Genomic DNA, 20,023 nt, shown 5'->3' with positions numbered 1-20,023 from the left:
TGATTTTATTGAAGCATAGAGATCGTGCAGAGGATTGACTGGGCAGATGCTGACAGAATGTTATTCCTCATGGAGTAATGTGGAACTAGGGGCATATTTTCAGAATAAGAGGGTCTCCCATTTAAGATGAAGGTGAGGAGAAATTTCTTCTCCAAGACCGTCAATAATCTTTGGAATTCTTTACCCCAGAGAGCTTTGGAGGCCGTGTCATCGACTACATTCAGAATTGAGTTGGACAAATTTTTGATGTATAAGACTTTTGGAGGGCAGTCAGGAACATGGCGTTTTGAGGCCAGAATCAGATCAGCTGTGATTTTGTTGAATGGCAGAAAAGACCTATTGGCTCCTATTCCAGCTCCTATTTCTTATATTTTCATTGAACTGCTGCACTATCTTTGTAGATCTTTGGCACAAATGAGTGGCTTGTGAGATTGAAGTCAGGTATAAGCCAAATATGTTTGCAGTTCAATCGATAATGGACTTTTGGTAATCTGCAGGGTGTGCTGACCTCCAATCACTTGATACTATGTCACCTATGGAAAGAAAACGTCAGGGTTATATTCATGAACTGATTCAGACTGAAGAGAGATACATGGATGATTTGCAACTCGTTTTAGAGGTAAGGCAAAAAGAATAACTAATGTATTTTATAAAATTGAGCAGAGACTGTACAAGCTTCAGTGCGCTGTTCAAATCTGTGTTGAAAATTGGGTTCAGTTTCATTCTGCTGATGTGACATATACATGCCCAGGCACCACTTCTTGGGGAGGCAGTTCTCTCTCAGATGAGGATGATGCACAGACACATAGTGGCATTTCATGCAACAAGGCAACTGAATAGAGAAATTAACTTAAGAAATTAATTTAGTTTAAGGCAGCATAAGATTTGCTGCCTTATGATTTTGCAATCAAGCACTGTTTCCACCACACAATCTGCTTTTGCACAACTAATCATATTTTGAAACGCAAGTTTATGAAGTTGTTTTTTAAGGGGCTCGAGGTGGGCATCAGTTTTTATTTACTGGAAGAAACGAAGGGTTATGTGATCAAAGAGAAATGTGATCTTTGAAAATGAAACTCAGCTTGTACGCTTGAACTGTGTATTTGGATGTTCCCATTGCAGGTTTTCCAAAAGCAAATGGCAGAATCCGGGCTTCTGACAGAAACTGAGCTGGGAACAATCTTTGTGAACTGGAAAGAGCTCATTATGTCCAACACCAAGTTGTTCAAGTAAGTGTGCATGCATTTTGACTGGGCAGTCTTGCCTTGTAAGTGTAAGCTTTCTTTTTCTTATGGGGTACGTTCTTCCTGTTGGAATCATCAACATTTTACTAATTAGGGAAACAGTTGCTTCTTGCTATTAGAGATGTTGGCTTGAAGTTTCCACTTTGACTCAGGCACAAATTGTGTCCAGTATTTCAGTGGTTTTGAAAAATGTGTTTTTTCAATGTTCCACTCAAATTCGTTTGAATGTCAACAAATATAAAATTTGTCATCGACCAGGGCAACTGGACAACATCTTAGTGTGTCATTTAAAACAAAGTTATTCTAAAAAACACTTTCTTGATGTATTTAATGGTAACTCAGTGCAGTTTGATTTATACAGCTGAAAAAAGGTTTATTGCATTTTGATTTGTGTAAGTGACCTGATTTTAAGTTATTGAAAGTAACTGAAGGGAGGTAGTGGTAATGTCATACTCTTCAGAATGTGGTCACCCCACAACCTAAATTTTATGTTGCATAAGTTCCTCAGTTAGTGATTTTCCTTCATCTAAAGGCATTGAGTCATAATGGCACCAAGTTCGTGCCATATTTACTTTGGGTTATACGGCAAATACATGAGTTCCATTATCTGGGTTCTAGGGCTCTGCGTGTGAGGAAGAAGACTGGTGGGGAGAAGGTGGCAGTGCAGATGATAGGAGATATTCTGGCAGCAGAGCTATCACATATGCAGGCCTACATCCGATTTTGCAGTTGTCAGCTAAATGGAGCCGCTATACTTCAGCAGAAAACTGATGAAGAACCAGAATTTAAAGATTATCTTAAGGTACGGAAAAATATTTTTTCTTTCTCCTTGAAAAATCTTCCAAAGTATGTTATGTAGATAAGCTTTGTAAACTTATTCCTTGTTCTACCAGCCTACATTAAAATTCAAATTTTGGCGTTTGTCTTGAGGAAGTGTGCATACTTTCCTACTTGCCTATGATCAATTTGTGAAGTTCAAAACTGATCTTCTGATATAGTTTTTTGTCCTCCCTCTTGTGCACTAGTGCTATATTGAAGACTGTTAAATAAAATCTGAAAAATATATCTTGTGTCACTTAATCTTCATCATTCACTATGATAGAATAAAAGCTTTGACTTTTCAAGTTACTTGGTGGACTCCTGAACTTTATCAGATTCTAGTTTGGTAGAATTTTCTACAATGAAGCACCCAAAACTCCAGGCATGCTCTTAATATGGTTTAGCTAATGTTGCATGCACATTTTTTCACCATTTCTGTGAACATTTACACCATTTCAATTTATAAAACCCAAAATTATATTGACCTTTTAATTGTTTCACCTATCTTGCATTTTTATGGGGTTATATATTGTATCCCAGGTTTCTACATTCACCCGCATCTGTCAGAGCCTTTCAAATTGAATGTTTAATCCAATTTGATTATTTGATTTCTCCCTGAAGTACGAATCTATCTCTATCCCCTGAAGTTTTTTTATAGTTCTTCATGTTTGCTAAACCTCCGACCTTTTGAGATTGTGTTCCCTGCACCAAAGTTCAAATTATACGCCAAAAATGTGGATCTGTTAATAAGATTTAGATTCTTCTTTCTTGTCTGAAATATATTGATTTGCATTTTATGACATAACTAAACACCGAATGTTGTTCATTTTCAATGTTTTTGCACTTTTTCTCCCGCAGAAATTGGCTTCTGACCCTCGGTGTAAAGGAATGCCATTGTCCAGCTTCTTACTGAAGCCTATGCAGAGGATTACACGTTATCCACTTATTATTAAAAATGTAAGTGTGTTTTTGTAAAGTGGGTTGATCTAGCATAAGATTAGCAATTGGTCTTTCAGCTGTACCATTTTTTAAAAATTATCCATTGCAGTGACTACTTGTATATTTAAACCCTGTTAAAAAGATTTTTACTGAAACACACCCCAGCATTGTGAAATTTTGTTTTCCATAACATTACTTGACTTCAGCAGAGCTCTCTCCAACTGAATCGGGCAGCACGGTGGCACAGTAGTTAGCACTGGTGCCTCACAGCACCAGGGACCTGGGTTCGATTCCTGGCTTGGATCACTGTCTGTGTGAAATTTGCACATTCTCGCCATGTCTGCGTGGGTTTCCTCCGGGTGCTCTGGTTTCCTCCCACACGATGTGGATATGCTGGCGTTGGACTGGGGTAAACACAGTAAAATGTCTGACAACACCAGGTTTTGGTCCAACTGCTTTATTTGATAGTAAACTCACAAGCTTTCGGGTTAGTCCCTTCGTCAGGTGAATGGAGAGTTCTGGCCTCAGTCTGTGCTTTATATGCTCTGTCTGAGGCCAGAACTCTCCATTCACCTGACGAAGGGACTAACCCGAAAGCTTGTGAGTTTACTATCAAATAAAGCGGTTGGACTAAAACCTGGTGTTATCAGACTTTTTACTGTGTTCCTCCCACACTCCAGAAATGTGCAGGTGAGGTGCATTGGCCATGCTGAATTTTCCCTCAGTATACCCGAGCAGGTGAGAGTGTGGCAACTAGGAGACTTTCACAGTAACTTCATTGCGGTGTAAACCTACTTGTGACTAATAAATAAACTTTTACTTTTGAAGGTCAGAGGTTAAATCACCTTTACTTTGGCATTCATTTCGTCCAGATTTGAGAAGCTGGCTCCCAATGTTTATACCAATAAATCTGTGTGGTTGAATCATAGAACTAACTTTTAATGGATTTTTTATTCTGCCCTGAAATAAGAGAACCAGCTTGACTGGTTGCAACTTAGAGGGACAGATTGCAGTGACAGCTTCCCAGAATCCAAACTAAAAGGGCCAGAAAGCAACAACTTTAGATGTTCGGAAATTAAGAGAAGTCAGTTTTTACACAGAAGATAATTACTTGTGAAATAGGTTAACACAAGGAGTCAATAATATCAATGGATCTTAGAGGCAGTTCAGTGTGAGAAAGAGAAAGTTTGAGCAGTATGTTGAAAATGTGGGTAAATAGGTTGAGATCAGGGAGAAAGCAGCCAGCTCATTGGATGCATTGGGCTTTTCGTGTTCCTAAGAATGCTTATGTTCTGTTGACCCCATTGAAATGCTGATGTAGGTAGGGAAGGTGACTTTGTTTTTTAAATGGCATCTTAAATACTCACTTACTCAAATAGCTGCATTCAACCAATATTCTGACTCCATGAAAATGCCATATGAAATTTAACAGAGCTCTGGACTTTTTAAGGATTGCTCCAGGGAAGATTCACAGGATGATGTTGAGATAGTTAATTTCAAACTGAAAAATGAATTTAAAGCAAGGAACTTTCACATTCATTTTGCAACAAAGGAATTATACAAGGCTCATTTCTGTGGGATATTTCCAGGAAAACTTTGGAATAGGACATCAATACAAAAAAGTGAGAAGTTCTGGTAGTTCTGATATGTTATAGTATCAGACCAGGATATTTGCAAAAAAATCTGATAATCAAAGGTGTGATTTGTTGCACAAAACTCTTTGAAATATTTTGTTGTAATAAGGCATTAATTACATAAATGCAAATATTATTTGTAGAAGAAATGGGATTATTACATCCGCATTATGCAAAGCAGACCACAAAGTTCCTATTTTCTATTGATAACTCACTTTACAATAACTGCAGATTTTAGAAAACACTCCAGAGAATCATGCAGACCTCAGCCATTTGATGTTGGCATTGGAGCGTGCAGAGGAGCTATGTTCCCAGGTAAATGAAGGTGTGCGTGAGAAAGAAAACTCCGACAGGCTGGAGTGGATTCAGTCACATGTTCAATGTGACGGACTGGCAGAGGTGAGGATGTACGGGCTGCTTCTGTTATCTGGTGTGCAAATGTTCAATATCAGTTTAATATTCCAGCAGCTGCCTTGATGGGGGCAGGTAGGGTTTTGATGCCATTCAGCACCTCTGTAATTAAGACAGTATGTTTGTTAAGTCAATCTGACTGCCACTCAAATTCATTGAGAATAATGTGTCCCCAAGTGCTTGCTCCCATCCAGCACGCCACCTTCCAATTGTTTCTTGCAGTGAGCAACAATACTTGTATCTTAGCTGAATCTGTCAGGCAGCCTGCAATTTCTCCACTGAAGTCACTGCATGACACCAAAAAAATAATATTTTCCAAAGTGATACATCCAATGTTCTTTCTTTCCCATTCTTGTCAGTGGATTTACAACAGCAACCTCCCACCCTTTCAAAAAATGCTAAGTATTTACCCAGTAATGATTACCTTAACCACCACCCACTCCGTTGCTAAGTGCCACGAAATTTTGATTCTGTCTGTCAATATTGGAACACCACCCCCATGGAGACCTTTTAAAAAGAAAATTGAACTTCCAGTGAATGGCATGACAAGTTTTCCAGTTTAATTTTTTTTGTAACAAAAACTAAAAACAACATTAACTAAACATTATTTCAGGAGGCAATTTATACTTTAAACTGCAGAAAAGATCCTCCATTTAATATGTAAAATTACTGAAACTCTCCCTCCATTATTATACTAGACCTTCATTCTCTAGGAACCAACCCAGAGCAATTCTTTGCTCCTTTACTAGCCAGATAACTTCTACTCCCCGAACTGACTTTCACAGTGAGGGATGGAGGTCCCACCCTTGAGCCAAAAGTAGACAAATCATCTAGCTTTGTTTATCCGTCACAAACTTGGTCCCTTCAATCCAAGCATCAGCTCCCACCCATATCCTGCATGGTGAACAATAGAGACTTGATACCTCTCTCTCTCTCTTCTGTCTCTATCTCAGATTCTTGCAGACCAAGCTGTCATTGAAATTCAGTGAAATTTTAAGAAATCCTATAATGGATCCCTATGGATTCTTCTCAAAGGCTATCTTTATGACATAATGAATGACATGGGCCTTGTTATCAAGTGTAAATGCTAATTACCTATTCCCTAGACCCCCAACTACATTTTATTTTGAAATTAAAATAGTTTAAACATTAACAAAATCTTACAACCCTAACCCTTCACTGTGACTTGGAGACTAACAGTCTACCCATTGTCAGCACACATGTTCTGGTCATTGTTTATGGGAATGAATGTCATTGAAGTTGGAGATATTTGTGGGGTCACCGCCTGTTGTTTGAATGTCCAACATCATTTGTGAATGTATGTGGTAGGAAAGCAGAACTTTGATCTGATTTATTGGTTGTGGGATTACTTAGCTCAATCACACGCTACTTCTGATGTTTAACATGCAAGTAATCCTGTGTTATAGCTTGACCATGTTATACTACCAGCTGGAGCTTCACATGTCCCATAAAGTGGAGATCTGTACTGACTGCCAGCCTAACTAATCAAATCTGAGGAAAATTTGTTTTGCCTGCCTTTCTGCAAGAATCCCACCGTAGTTGCAACAGGTTCAGAGTGGTTTTTGGAACTCTATCAGTAGAAGACTCTGAAGAATATGAATACACCTAGATTATGATTTGTTGTTGACTATGATATTTCCAAAATGTTTTATGTATTCAGAACGAGAAATAATTACAAACTCTATTTTTGATCACATTCCTGTACCATCCTTTTCTCTGCCCACTTGCATTTTGTAAAAGATCTCGTTTGTTGATTAACTTAACATTATTATCTGCTCTTTTTTTTAGCACATTGTTTTTAACTCTATAACAAACTGCTTGGGACCACGGAAGTTGCTGTACAGTGGAAAACTTTATAAAACAAAGAGCAACAAAGAGTTATATGGCTTCCTTTTCAACGATTTCCTGCTACTCACCTACATAGCAAAACAAACGTTTATCTCATCAGGCTCTGAAAAACTCTTCAGTTCCAAATGTAATTCACAGTTTAAAATGTACAAAACGGTACGTTGGAAGAAATAAATATAAGTATCACCTTAAGTGAATTTAAAATGCATGATTCAAATGTGTCTTGCAAACTTAGAATTAGCACTGTTTTATTGATGGCATGATGTGGAGATGCTGGCGTTGGACGGGGAAACACAATAAGAAGTCTTGCAACACCTCCAACAGGTTTATTTGGTAGCAAAAGCCACAAGTTTGCGGAGCGTTTGCTGCTTCTTCGTGAGGTGAGACACTTGACGAGGAGCAGTGAGCGCTCCGAAAGCTAGTGGCTGTTATTGATGGCAGGCAGCAATATTAACAAAGCCTGAGTGTTTTCTCCCTTTTCTTCCAAAGACACTCAATCATATTTGAACAACAACTCGTGTTTATATAGCACTTCTAATGTACTGAACTGTTCTGAGGCACTTCTTAGGAACATTTGATATGAGCCACATAAGGGGATGTTGGGTCAGATGATCAACAATTTGGTCAAAGATTCAGATTTGAAAGACTATCTTATAGGAGCAAGATTGATAGAGAGAGGCAAAGGCATTTTGGGAACAGATTATAGAGTTTAGGACCCAGCAGCTGAATTCTTCCAGCCATAGACATAGAACTGTTGTGGGTGAGAGAATTGTTCATAGTATCATAGAATGCTATAGTGTAGAAGGAAACCATTCAGTCCATCGAGACTGCATCAACCACAATCTCATTACCCCATACATTTACCCTAGTTAGTACCCCTGACACTAAGGGGCAATTTGGCATGGCCAGTCCACCTAATCTGCTCATCTTTGGACTATGAGAGGAAACCAGATCACCCGGAGGAAACCCATGCAGACTCTGCACAGATAATGACCCGTGCCGAAAATCAAATCTGGGTCCCAGGCGCTATGGGGCAGTTTGCCACCATGCAGCCACACTGTGTTGAAAGGATCCAAGTGGGTAGCTTTAAAAACTACTAGAGCAGGCAAAAAGAGGACCTGGAGGCACCACTTAGAAGAGCTGGTGAAAAGACGACCCAAAGGCAGGACCCACCACCTGACTAAAGTTTTATTAATAACTGGTTTTGCTGCCAATAATCCTATATTTTATACAGAAATCCGAGTGGCCAGTCAGAATCAAACTCCCTATGAATCAGATACTCATCTGTAATGTGCCAGTACTGCAGGTGAAGCAACAGAACCTTGATGAAAATTTGTCTTCATAATTCTCAGTCATCATTTTCATCCTGACTCTTTGATTTTGAGCTCAGGTGTCATGCCTGTCCTTGTTAGCTTGGATCTGGTATGTCCCTTTTGTGGAAACCATGAATTGAATTCAGTTTGAATTTGAATTAGTTTTTGGAGCAAGCAAGCAGATGGATTAAGGGCTTGCTGTGTCCAATTTGCGCTTTGGCTTTGTAACGCTGAGAAAGGAATAAAATTTTTTAAAATCATCTAGAGGAACGGGTAAAAAGAATGCCCAGATGTAATAGCCACCAGTTTGAAAAGCTATCAAATCCAGTCTAGTCTTTGCTTCCAAAGTGGAACGGCCACATTTTGAGAGAAATCAGTGTGACTTCATGGTTCATGATTGGTTGGTGAATATTTTGCTTGTTCATCTTCAAAGCTTATGTAATCTACTAACATTGTAAGTTTTCATTACTAGTGGTAAGGTTTAGTCACAGTAGTAAGGGTTATTGGGAGCAAGAGTATTAATTATAAATTAATGTTTAGTTATTGTATTTATTAATTCTATATTAATTAGTTAATGTGATAAAGATGACAGGGCAAGTGAGGTGTTGCATTTGCAGACTGTAGGAGCTCCTGAATACCACTGTGATCCATGGCAATTATGCCTGCAGTAAGTGTCTGTGGTTTGAGCAACTTCGGCTCAGAGTCATTGGTCTAGAGGCTAATCTACAGAAACTGCTATACATCAAGAGTGGGGAAAGTTACCCGGAAACTTTTTACTAGAACATAGTCACGTCCCTTAGGATAGTGTCTCCCAATTTCCTCAGTGGCCAGGGACAGAAGGGTGTGGCTGCAAGTGAGGCAGGCATGGCAAACCAGATGATAGAAATGGAGGTGCCTCAATCTTTGTAATTGTTCAACAATTTCAAGATTCTTGCAGGCTGTATGGATGAAAGTGGTTTCTTCAGGATGAATGCGCAAAATGGCATTGGAAGCCATTCAAGCGGGAAGAGTTCATAAGAATGTGGTGCTATTTGGAAGCAGTATAGTCAGAGGGATAGGCACAATTTTCTGTAGCTAGGAGCTGGAGTCATGATGCCTGTGTTGCCTGTCTGGTGCCAGGGACATCTGCTCTGAGCTAGAGAGAAACTTGCAGTGAAAGGGGGAAGGATCAGTGATGATGGTCCATGTACATGCCGTTGACATAGGCAGAATTAGGAAAGTGTTTCTGTTGAGAGAATATGAGCAGCTAGGAAACAAAGTATAAAGCAAAACTTCAAAGGCAATAATCTCTGGATTACTGCCTGAGCCAAGAAGAAATTGTTGTGGAGTAAATAAGAGCAGAGAATTACATGCATGTCCCAAAGACTGGTGTGGGAGAAATGAATTTCAACTCAGGGAGCATTGGCACCAGAACTGTGGAAAGGGAGGATGTTGGGACGAAAATCACCAGATGTTCTTATGAGTGTTCTGATGAGCCACATAAACAGAGTAGTAAAGAGTTCTTTAAACTATATAGTGAAAATTTGGGAAGATTTGTTAAATAGACGAGACAAGGCAAGAAAGCAAGGTGGAAATAAGGGAAACAAGGCAAGAAGAGTCAGAGGGTATAAGCTAACAATGCACCAGAAGATAAAGTTAGCCATTACAAAAATAGTTAACAGACAGAACTAAAGGCTGTATTGGAATGCACATGGCATTCATAACAAAACAAAAGACAACATTTAGAAATTAATATGTATGATCTGATAGTCATTAAAGAGACATGGCTGCATGGTGACAAAGATTGGGTCCTGAATATTTAAGGGTACATGACGTTTAGGAAAGACAGGAAGCTAGGAAAAGGCGGAGGTGTAGCTCTTTTAATTAAGGAAAACATTGGTACAATGCAGAAAGATGATCTTAGTTCTGGAAATCAAAATGTAGATTCAGTTTGGGTAACAATGAGAAATAGTAAAGGTAAAAAGTCACTTTGTGGGAGTGGTTTATAGACCTCCTAACAGTAAGGACACTCTGGGGTGTTGTGAAGAAATAAATAATGTGGGCTTGTGTGAAAGGTAAAGCATTAATAATAGGTGATTTTAATCTTCGTAGAGATTGGATGAAACAGATTGGCAAAAGTAGCATGGAAGATTAGTTCATAGGGTGTTTTCAGGATAATTTCTTAGAGCAGCATGTTCCAACACCAACCAGAGGGCAGGCTACACCAGATCTGGTAATGTGCTAAAAGACAGGATTATTTAACAACTTCATAGTGAAGCATGCCTAGGTAGCTGTGATCATAATAAGACTGGATTCCACATTTAGTTTGAGGGAGAGAGGAGTGGATCTAAGATTAGTGTTTTAAATTTAAATAAGGACAATTATGAGACCATGAAGACAAAACTGGCTGAAGTGAACTGGGAAATTAGGTTAAGAAATAAGTCAGTAAAGATTCAGTGGCAAACATTTATGGAGATATTTCAGAATACTCAGAAAAGACATGTTCCCGTAAGAAAGAAAGACTTTTAAGTGATGGACGCACAATCTGTGGCTAACTGAGGAAGTTAAAGATAGTATCAAATTGAAAGAAAAAGCATATTATTCTGCAAAGATGAATGGCAGGTCGGAAGATTAGACAGAATATAAGGAACATCAGAGCAGAGCTAAAAGATTAATCAGGAGGAAGAAATTAAGAGAATAAGAGAAACTTAGCTAGAAATATAAAAACAGATAATAAGAATTTCTACAGCTATTTAAAAAGGAAAAGAGTAAATAAAGTGAGCTTTGGTCCTCTAATTAGAGTGAGAATGGGGAACTAATAATGCAAAATAAGGAAATGGTGGATGACTTGAACAGATATTTTGTATCTGTAGAGAATATGAATAACATCCCAGAAATAATTGTGAATCAGGAAGTGAAAGGGGAGCAAGGAACTTAAAACCGTTATGATCACCAGGGTAAGTGTACTAAGAAAATTATTAGAATTAAAAAATCCCCAGGTTCTGATGGTCTTCATCCCAGAGTCTTAAAAAGAAATGGCTGTTGAGAGAATTGACGCATTGGTTTAAAGGATATGTATGTCCTGGTACCTGAATAGCAAAAAGTTATGCAGTTACAGCAAGTGATTAGGTAGGCAAATGGAATGTTGTCATTTCTCATGAAGGAAGGGAATATAGAAGTAGGGATAGTTTGCTATGGTGGTACAGGGCATTGGTGAAATCACATCTCGAATACCGAGTACCGTTTGGTTGCCTTATTTAGGAAAAATATAATTGTGTTCGAAGCATTTCTGAGAAGGTTCAGTCGACTGATGCCTAAGACGGTGGGTAGATTATGTTATGAAGAAAGGTTGGACCTGTATCCATTGGAGTTTAGAAGAATGAGAAGTCATCTTATTTAAACATATAAGATCCTGCCGATACTTGCCAGGGTGAATGCTGAAAGGATCCCCTTGTGGGAGAGACTAAAACTAGGGATTACTTGAGACAGAAATGAGAAGAATTTTTTTTCTTTCAAAGGCCGTGAGTCTTTGGAACTCTCTGCCCCAAAGAATGGTGAAAGCAATGTCATTGAATAATTTAAGATGTGGAGATGCTGGCATTGGATTGTGGCGGACATAGTAACAAGTCTCACAACAGGTTAGTTTATTTAGAATCTTGAGATGAAGGAGCATTGCTCCGAAGGACGTGATGAAGGAGCAGTGCTCCGAAAGCTTGTGATTCCAAATAAACCTGTTGGACTTTAACCTGGTGTAGTGAGATTTCTTATTGAATAATTTAAGGCAGAGATAGATAAATTCCTGACCAACAAGAAATCATAGGTTATCAGAGATAGATGGAATGGGGGGTTGAGGCCACAATCAGATCAGCCATGATTTTATTGAATGACGCAGCAGGCTCGAGAGCCGAAATGCCTACTACTGCTCAGTATGTATGTTAAGTTGAAAACAAACCAAAGGAAAGGCCCAGCATACCGTGCTAAGTCACGATAAGTACTATTTTGTTCTCGACTATTTTCATTCAAGTCAAATGTTCTGAGATATCTTTCCACGAGCATTGCACATCATGGACTCCCCCGAATAACAGCTCATTTTGGAGCACTGCTCCTTCATCACGTCCTTCGGAACAATGCTCCGAAAGCTGAAGATTCTAAATAAACTAACCTGTTGTGAGACTTGTTACTATGTCCGCCACAATCCAATGCCAGCATCTCCACATCTTAAATTATTCAATGACATTGCTTTCATCATTCTTTGGGGAAGAGAGTTCCAAAGACTCATGGAGAGGCTTTTCCAGGATGCTGACATCTCTTAAGCTTGTGTTGCTGACTCCATATGATCAGCAATATGTGAGAATATTGACCTACATTCTCTATTTCTGATTTCCTTAGCCTATTTTCTTGAATGAAGTTCTTGTGAAACTGCCAACTGATCCATCAAGTGATGATCCGGTCTTTCACATTTCACACATTGATAGAGTGTACACACTCAGAGTTGAATCTCTAAATGAGAGGTAAGTAGCAGCAATCTATTTAATTACATGTATTATTGTTAGCAAGTTCTTTTTCACAGGTCTAAGCAACTACAGCATTGCACAACCTAACATAATTGATATAACCCACGTTCTGAACAGAATGTCATTTATTTATTTTTATTCATTCGTGGGACATTTGTGTCACTGGCTGGCCAGCATTTATTGCCCTTGAGAAGGGTGAGCTGCCTTCTTGAATCATTGCAATCCACTTGCTGTGGATTGACCCATAATGGCGTTAGGGAGGGAATGCCAGGATTTTGACCCATTTGAAAAGTTGCCTGTTCAAACAGGCCACAAGTGTACTGTGTTAGTAAACTAGCAATAGCTCTGGGATTAAATGATACGGGTTTGCATTGTGATTTCCAATATATGGGAGTACTTATCTTAGCTGGAGTATCAACTGATATGGGGGATGGCAGGATCAGGACATTGATTTTGATGATCAGCCATGACCAAAATGAATGGCAGAGCAGGCTGGAAGGGCTGAATGGCTTACTCCTATTTTCTATGTTTCTATCATGGAAGAGTAAAGCAGAGAGAAAGAGAAAGGAACGTTTAGTTCTCAAATTCTCTCGCACAGCTCTTCTAACTAAATACAGAGTAAAATCAGCTGAATCCCAAACACAAGTTGCTCAAATACTATTATTTTCTTGCAGGAATAGTTATGAATCTACTCAATTAAATAGGTTATTGGACTATACTCTCTGTTCTTATTCCTAATTTAATTACATTGTTCAATTGAAGTGTTAGCCACAAACCTTAATTCAATAACTGACATTTTAGTGCATGTTAACCATTTATTTATTCCCTGAGGTTAAACCCCAGTTTTAATTCTGTCACAAACATAAAAACCCTGTCCTGATGTATATCAAAATCCTATTTCATGGTTAACTTTTTAAAATTTGCTTTTAATAATGTACAAATATATTCCTAAATTCCAGTAAAAATGCCACTATAATCATTCTGTCACAACCTTCAAATACAAGTTTGTTTTCACTTGTGTTAAATTACATAATTGTAGACATTTTCAGGTTACAATCAATAACATTTGCACTGTTAAGACTACTCGAACCACTGTGATTGTCCTGCCATATGTATCCAAAAGTCAAATAGATTTTATTATTAAAGAAAAGGATTACACCATAGAATATTTCAAATTTAACAAACTCCAGGATTGCTTTTGAATCTCTTAGTGACCATCAACGTAACCACCTAATTACTAATTTAAATGTAGAATACTGTGGATGTTGGAAATCTGAAATAAAACAATAAATAAAACAGTAAATACTGGAAATATGCAACAGGTTAGGTTTCATCTGATGGTCATTGACCTGAAATGTTAACTCTGTTTCTTTCCAAATATGCTGCCTGACCTGTATATTTCCAGCATTTTCTGTTTTTATTTCACCTAATTACTATCGCCTTTCACAAGTTTCCATCAAAAATCTCCATCCGTCTGTCGTTAGTAATTAGTAAGTTTGAGGAATAAATTTTTGAACCTTTTTCAGAGTACAAAAATGCAATGTACAATTATGGTCTTTATATGGGAAGTTCATATTGTGGATGTTTACAAAATACAATGGAAGAATAGTTTTAAAATCCATTTGAAATAAACTTGTGATACCATTAATGCTAGAATAATGAAAGCAGTTTGTGTACTTCAGTTAGTAAATGATCAGTATTGATGTAGAGCCAGCAAGCAAGGATTGCGTCACAATATCATGAAGATATATTAGTAGGCGATGGTGATTGACAAAGCTGGGAGTTAGTAGTGGCATTGAAATCAAATCAGAGAAAGAGTGAAAAGGAATAATAGAATAGGAAAGGTATGTGAAATAAAGAGGAAAAACAGAAATGGCTAGTAATAGCAAAATAAAAAAAACTACTAATAACACATAAATAAAGAACGTGCGAGCAAAAAGATTGAAGGACAGCAAAAGCTTGTATTTATTTTTCATTATAAAACTGATGGTGAATGGAAACTGCAGGGGAAAGCAGTTTTTAATTTAACAGGCATTAAAATGGACAAAATTTTCAACTTCCGCATTCTTTGTACCAAATAGAAGGGTGATTAATTTATTTTGTCAATGCACTGGGATGAGGAGATGGACTATAATCAAAGATCAATTTTCTCATTCTGATGTTTCCTCAATGTTGGCCCTTTGCTGCTATTGTTGTTCCTAAGCTGCCGCACCTGTTACTATGGATATGAATGCATGTTGGAGTTATAGACACTTATCAAAGTATCTGGTAACAGTTGGTTTTGCTCAAATGAAAGGTAAATACTGACGCAGACTAGTTGGGCCCAGCTATTGGCCTCTTTCCATGTACCTGGTTTTCAATAGCACGTTGCAACAGGAACTAAGGTTGAAATTAGAAGGAAGAGAGCAACAAATGGGTTAGAATGGCCAATTAAATATCACAGAGCAGAAGAAATGAAAGAGAGCTTCAAAGGCAATTTGGGTAACTGGGAAATTGACACAGCGTGAACATTATCACTGGAGGGATGTTGAGGAAATTGGGCTAAAAAATGCACATTAGGTTATTAGAACATAGAATGATTGTTGAAGCAGAGACTTTAACAACATTTAAAAAGGAATTAGAAACATATCTAATCAGAAAGATGGATGATTTCAAAAGAGAAGAGGGCTTAGCATAATTGAAGACCAAACACTGACAAAAGGACAAATGGCTGTGATTTCTTTGATTGCAATGGAAATTATTCTAGGTGACCACTCCGAACAGTAAAGCTGCCAATTTGTTGTATCTGGTATGGCATGGTGACTAGGAGATTGCTACCTGATCTTCATTGCTATTGCATAATCCAACTTGTTTTTCATGTTGCTATTCATTTGCACTTTGCCTTTCTGTTTGAACATGTGCAGTTTGTTGGCTTGGAATCTGCAGTGACCCATATGCTGGTTGGCTGATTTACTTCCTTAAAATTAATCCAGTATGTTGTTAACTAGACTGGGAAAAACTGGTGCTTCTTCATGTCCTGCCTGTTTTGTTCTTTTATTATTCTTCACAAACGATCACCAATGAAAAAAACACACTGCATGGTCACTTTAAGACTTGTTAACCTGACTGAATTTGTCTCTTTCCTGCCCCATTTATTAACAGATCTGTTACCAAGTCCTTGAATATTAATTGCGAAAAAAAGGTTGTAGCATTTAAGCTGAATGATTCCATTACAGTATGTGTAGCAAAAAGCAATTTGCCATATTGAAAGTTTTTTTAAAAGCACAGGTTTGTAAAATATGACATCCATAGCAACTTGTCAGCTTAATTAATCTGATACTCAATTGCATTTGCATGGCGAACTCAGGGGATTTGTTTTCAGTTAAAATGACTAAGAAGTTAAGGCTACAAAAACAGAAAATGCTGGAAAATCTCATCAGGTCTGACAGCATCTTTGGAGGTAGAACAGAGTCAACATTTGAAGACTGGGTGACTCTTTGTCAGAAATTCTGACAAAGGGCCACCCAATCTCAAAATGTTGGTTTGATTCTCTTTCCACAGATGCTGTCAGACTTGCTGAAATTTTCCAGCATTTTCTGTTCTTGTTTCAGATTTCAGCATCTCCAGTATTTTGCTTTTATATAAGAAACAAAAGTTGTTTGTTTACTAAACCATTCAAGGTGTTCTGGTGTCATTTATTCCTGCAGTAAAATGATATTGAAATCCTCCTGTTTTGGTTCACCCAGTTTCCTGACCAATGCTCAGCTTGCAACCATATACTTCATCAACATTATGTGCAGAGGAGTTATCATATTTACCTCTTTGCACAACAACTGAAATTTAGAAATAATTCAAAAATATGGAATACTTTCAGATGTTTCCAAGATGTTGCTATTTTCTTTTAGGACTTAACATCATTTTGTATCCCCAACTTTGTCTTATTTCAAAACAACAAGCTAACATTTATGAACAAGTTTGACCAATATTTTTATGGTCTTTCCTTCACTTCCTCCAATAGGACTGCCTGGGTTCAGAAGATTAAAGCAGCATCAGAACATTTTATAGAAACTGAGAAAGGGAAACGTGAAAAAGCTTATCAAGGTATGCATCTAAAAGTAATCTGCTTATTGCTTCATTTAACCCACTTCCCCTTTTGAAACTTTTTATATTTCCCATCCCTCAATTAAGGACACAAAGAGATTAGGTTGGGTCTGTGTCCATTGGAGCTTAGAAGAATGAGAGGTGATCTGATTGAAACCTAAGATCCTGAGGGGAGTTGATGAGGTGGATGCTGAGAGGATATTTCCTCTTGTGGGAGAGACTCGAATTAGGAGACACAATTTAAAAATAAGGGACCTCCCATTTAAGAAGAAGACAAGGAGAATTTTTTTCACAGGGTCCATGGTATTGTCTTCCCCAGAGAGCAGTGGAGTCTGGTCATTGAATATAATCAAGACTGAGTTAGATATATTCTTGACTGACAAGAGTCGAAAACTCTGGGAGTTAACAGGAAAGCACAGGCCACAATCAGATGAAAGCACTATCTTATCAAATGGCAGAACAGGCTAAAGGGACCAAATAAGCTACTCCTGCTCCTAGTTCTTAGTTGGAATAGCTGCTGGATGAAGATGATTAATGTCCTTCAATTTTCCTCCTTCCCTCCAGTGAGGGAGTACCTGGCCTCAGCTTTTATATCTGCCTGATGCTGAGCAACACCTTACCTTTCTAATCTGTGACATAAAATTTAACAGTGATGTTCCTTAATAGATTTACTGCTTAGGCCTAGCACATCTGTTAAAAACTATCTTTCTACACACCTTGCTTTTTGTCTTCCAGCACGCTCGCAGAAGTCAAGTGGAATAGGGCGACTTTTTGTGAGCATTATTGAGGCAACAGAACTGAAACCCTGCAGGGCAAATGGTAAGAGTGCAATAATTATTTTGGCTCCCTCTGACAGCTTTTCAAATTGTTCTACAGCTAACAAACAAACAGTGTAATCATGTGTTTATTACAATTTATATTTGTATATTATTTGAGTTTGTTTCCTGGTGATTCATTTCTGCTACAAAATATTAATTGTAAACAAAATTTGAAAAGACATGGGCACGGATTGTAATTTCAATTTTCCATTTAATTACAGTTTTTCATTTATTTTCATGGATGATCAGTTATTGAAAAATAATTTTTTTTTCTTAGAAATTGTACCTGGCACTTGGAATTTTACCCAATTTATTGGGTAATTAGTGATTGGGCATTATTGGGCATTAGTGATTACTCCAGTGAGCATGAAATATGCAGATTAACTAAAAACCTGGCAGGGTCTCGATTCATTCAGTCTCAAATTAAATTCAACTCTAACAACATACCACTGAAGTTTTTGATTCTGCTTTGAATGGTCTCCAGCAGTCACTTGAAGGAACGTTTGGTTAGAATCTCAAAACCCAGGGGGAAAAAGCCAGTTGGAGCTTATGCATTGCAAATTCTAATAGTGCAAACTAATTTACAAGCCCACATCTGAAATGAGTGCTGGAACCATATTGAAGTGAGGCCTGAACTCAATACAGATGGTCCAACCAGCTTATAGTGGACGTTTACAACCATCCGGTCTAATCAGGCGTGGATCCCTACACTTCTAAATAGGTTGCTGTTCGACCTGTTTTATACTCTGCAATGTTAAAATATACATTTTCTTGTTTCTTTTCACCAAAAGCATACACCTAGGTTTATATTTGATGAGGAAATGCAATTGTGAGACAGGGTGAAGAGTTGCAACAATGAGAATAATTTAGAGAATACTGCTAAGACAGTGACAATGACTTACTGTTCGCAATCATATGCATTTAAGTCACCGTGAGAAATATATACAATTATCCTTGACATTATACAATCAGCAGAAAGTCCAGATGCAATTAGTTTCAATATTTGTATTTTAATTTGAGCAACATGGTCCTAGGTGAGTTTTCAGGTAGAAATGTGTACATGCAAATTAGGATAACTACATGTTTGACAATGCCTTTTCAAGACTTCTGTACTGTAAAATGATCAAACATGAGCTGAGTGGTTGTGTAGAGTCTGAATGTTTAATGCTGATGAACACACGATGTTAGTAAGAAAGGTTATGTTACTCAAAAGGAGTGCACAAAATTCTGAAATTGGAGCTGCACCATTAGGAAAGTAGGTCTGACTAATGTTCTTTTTGAATGTTTATAAATCATCAAATGGAACAGGTTATTCAAGAGCTATCAGATCAAATATTTGTCCCACCCAACCGTTCTCAATAGAATGTTCAGGGCAGGATTGTACAAGAGTACATGCTGTAGAAATTTAGTAACTTGTTCACGGTCTTTTTCTGTAAATAAAGGTATCTCCTGACGAGTCAGAACTAATGAATGAATATTTTATTCAATGTTTTGTGGAAGCACTGTTTGAAATCCAGGTTTGCATGCCACTTAAGTCCTCTTGTCTGGTCCATGTCATTAGGAAAGAGCAATCCTTACTGTGAAGTCACCATGGGATCCCAATGTTACACGACCAGAACACTATCAGACACTTTGAACCCAAAGTGGAGCTTTAACTGCCAGTTCTTTATCAAGGACATTTACCAAGATGTATTGTGTATCACAGTCTTTGAAAGAGATCAGTTTTCACCCGATGGTAAGAGTTGGTGTAAAAGTCACTTTTTCAACATTGTAATAACATTCCACATGTCATTCCACTCACTATACCTACTTCCAGTGAGGAAATTGAGAGCAATTTAAAAATAGAATTTGTTTGAATAGTTGCAAAAGGATTATTTAAACAAATCAGACACAGAAAAGTAATTTTTCCTGTCAGTTGAAGGAAACGTAGTCCAGTGAGATAACAAAATAATATGGAAAGCAACTATGGTAATTTTTATCTTATACTACTAACTGCTTGTCAATATACATTCAGTATATGGACAATGTATCAGGAAATTACAAACTAAGTGAGTGAAAGCTCTCAGATTGCTCACTAAGTAAATAGCCTTCCCATCTTATGTTTTAGACACACACTTGGATAGTTCGTGGTTTTATTCCAGTCGTTGATAAGCCAGGGCACTGCTAGGTGCTTTACAGTTGGTTTCTGCATCTTGGGCTGTGGTAAGGAAAATCTGCTCTTCATCAGTATCGAGTAGCATCTGCTGCAGTACCATGTATGGAATTGGGCAAGGCCAGTGCCTTCCCTAATCCAGCAAATGGAATGAAATACCAGAGGTCCTTTGGCACCAGCAGATTTAATGCTGTAACACAAAGCTATGCATTAAGGAACAGAAAAAAAAAGAATAGTGGGGAATGGAGAAA

The 20,023-nt window shown here is 37.8% G+C and overlaps 1 protein-coding gene across 3 annotated transcripts in view; it reads left to right on the top strand.

The window, feature by feature from the left end:
* The window catches only part of LOC145344979 (intersectin-2-like), a 213,215-nt gene that overhangs the window by 188,788 nt on the left and 4,404 nt on the right, over positions 1-20,023 (top strand). For 2 of the 3 annotated variants that reach the window (XM_080192400.1, XM_080192399.1), the window contains 10 exons: positions 498-619; positions 1,123-1,229; positions 1,863-2,046; positions 2,922-3,020; positions 4,868-5,035; positions 6,857-7,072; positions 12,598-12,719; positions 16,720-16,802; positions 17,538-17,621; positions 19,182-19,355. In XM_080192400.1, coding sequence (XP_080048526.1) covers positions 498-619; positions 1,123-1,229; positions 1,863-2,046; positions 2,922-3,020; positions 4,868-5,035; positions 6,857-7,072; positions 12,598-12,719; positions 16,720-16,802; positions 17,538-17,621; positions 19,182-19,355 — 1,359 coding nt within the window. The remainder of the gene's footprint in view (positions 1-497; positions 620-1,122; positions 1,230-1,862; positions 2,047-2,921; positions 3,021-4,867; positions 5,036-6,856; positions 7,073-12,597; positions 12,720-16,719; positions 16,803-17,537; positions 17,622-19,181; positions 19,356-20,023) is intronic. The other variant, XM_080192401.1, reaches the window with a different exon arrangement.

Source organism: Carcharhinus amblyrhynchos, chromosome 7, assembly GCF_965287045.1.
Source record: "Carcharhinus amblyrhynchos chromosome 7, sCarAmb.v2.hapA, whole genome shotgun sequence".
NCBI lineage: Eukaryota > Metazoa > Chordata > Chondrichthyes > Carcharhiniformes > Carcharhinidae > Carcharhinus > Carcharhinus amblyrhynchos.
This window is presented reverse-complemented; position numbering and strand designations above follow the sequence as displayed.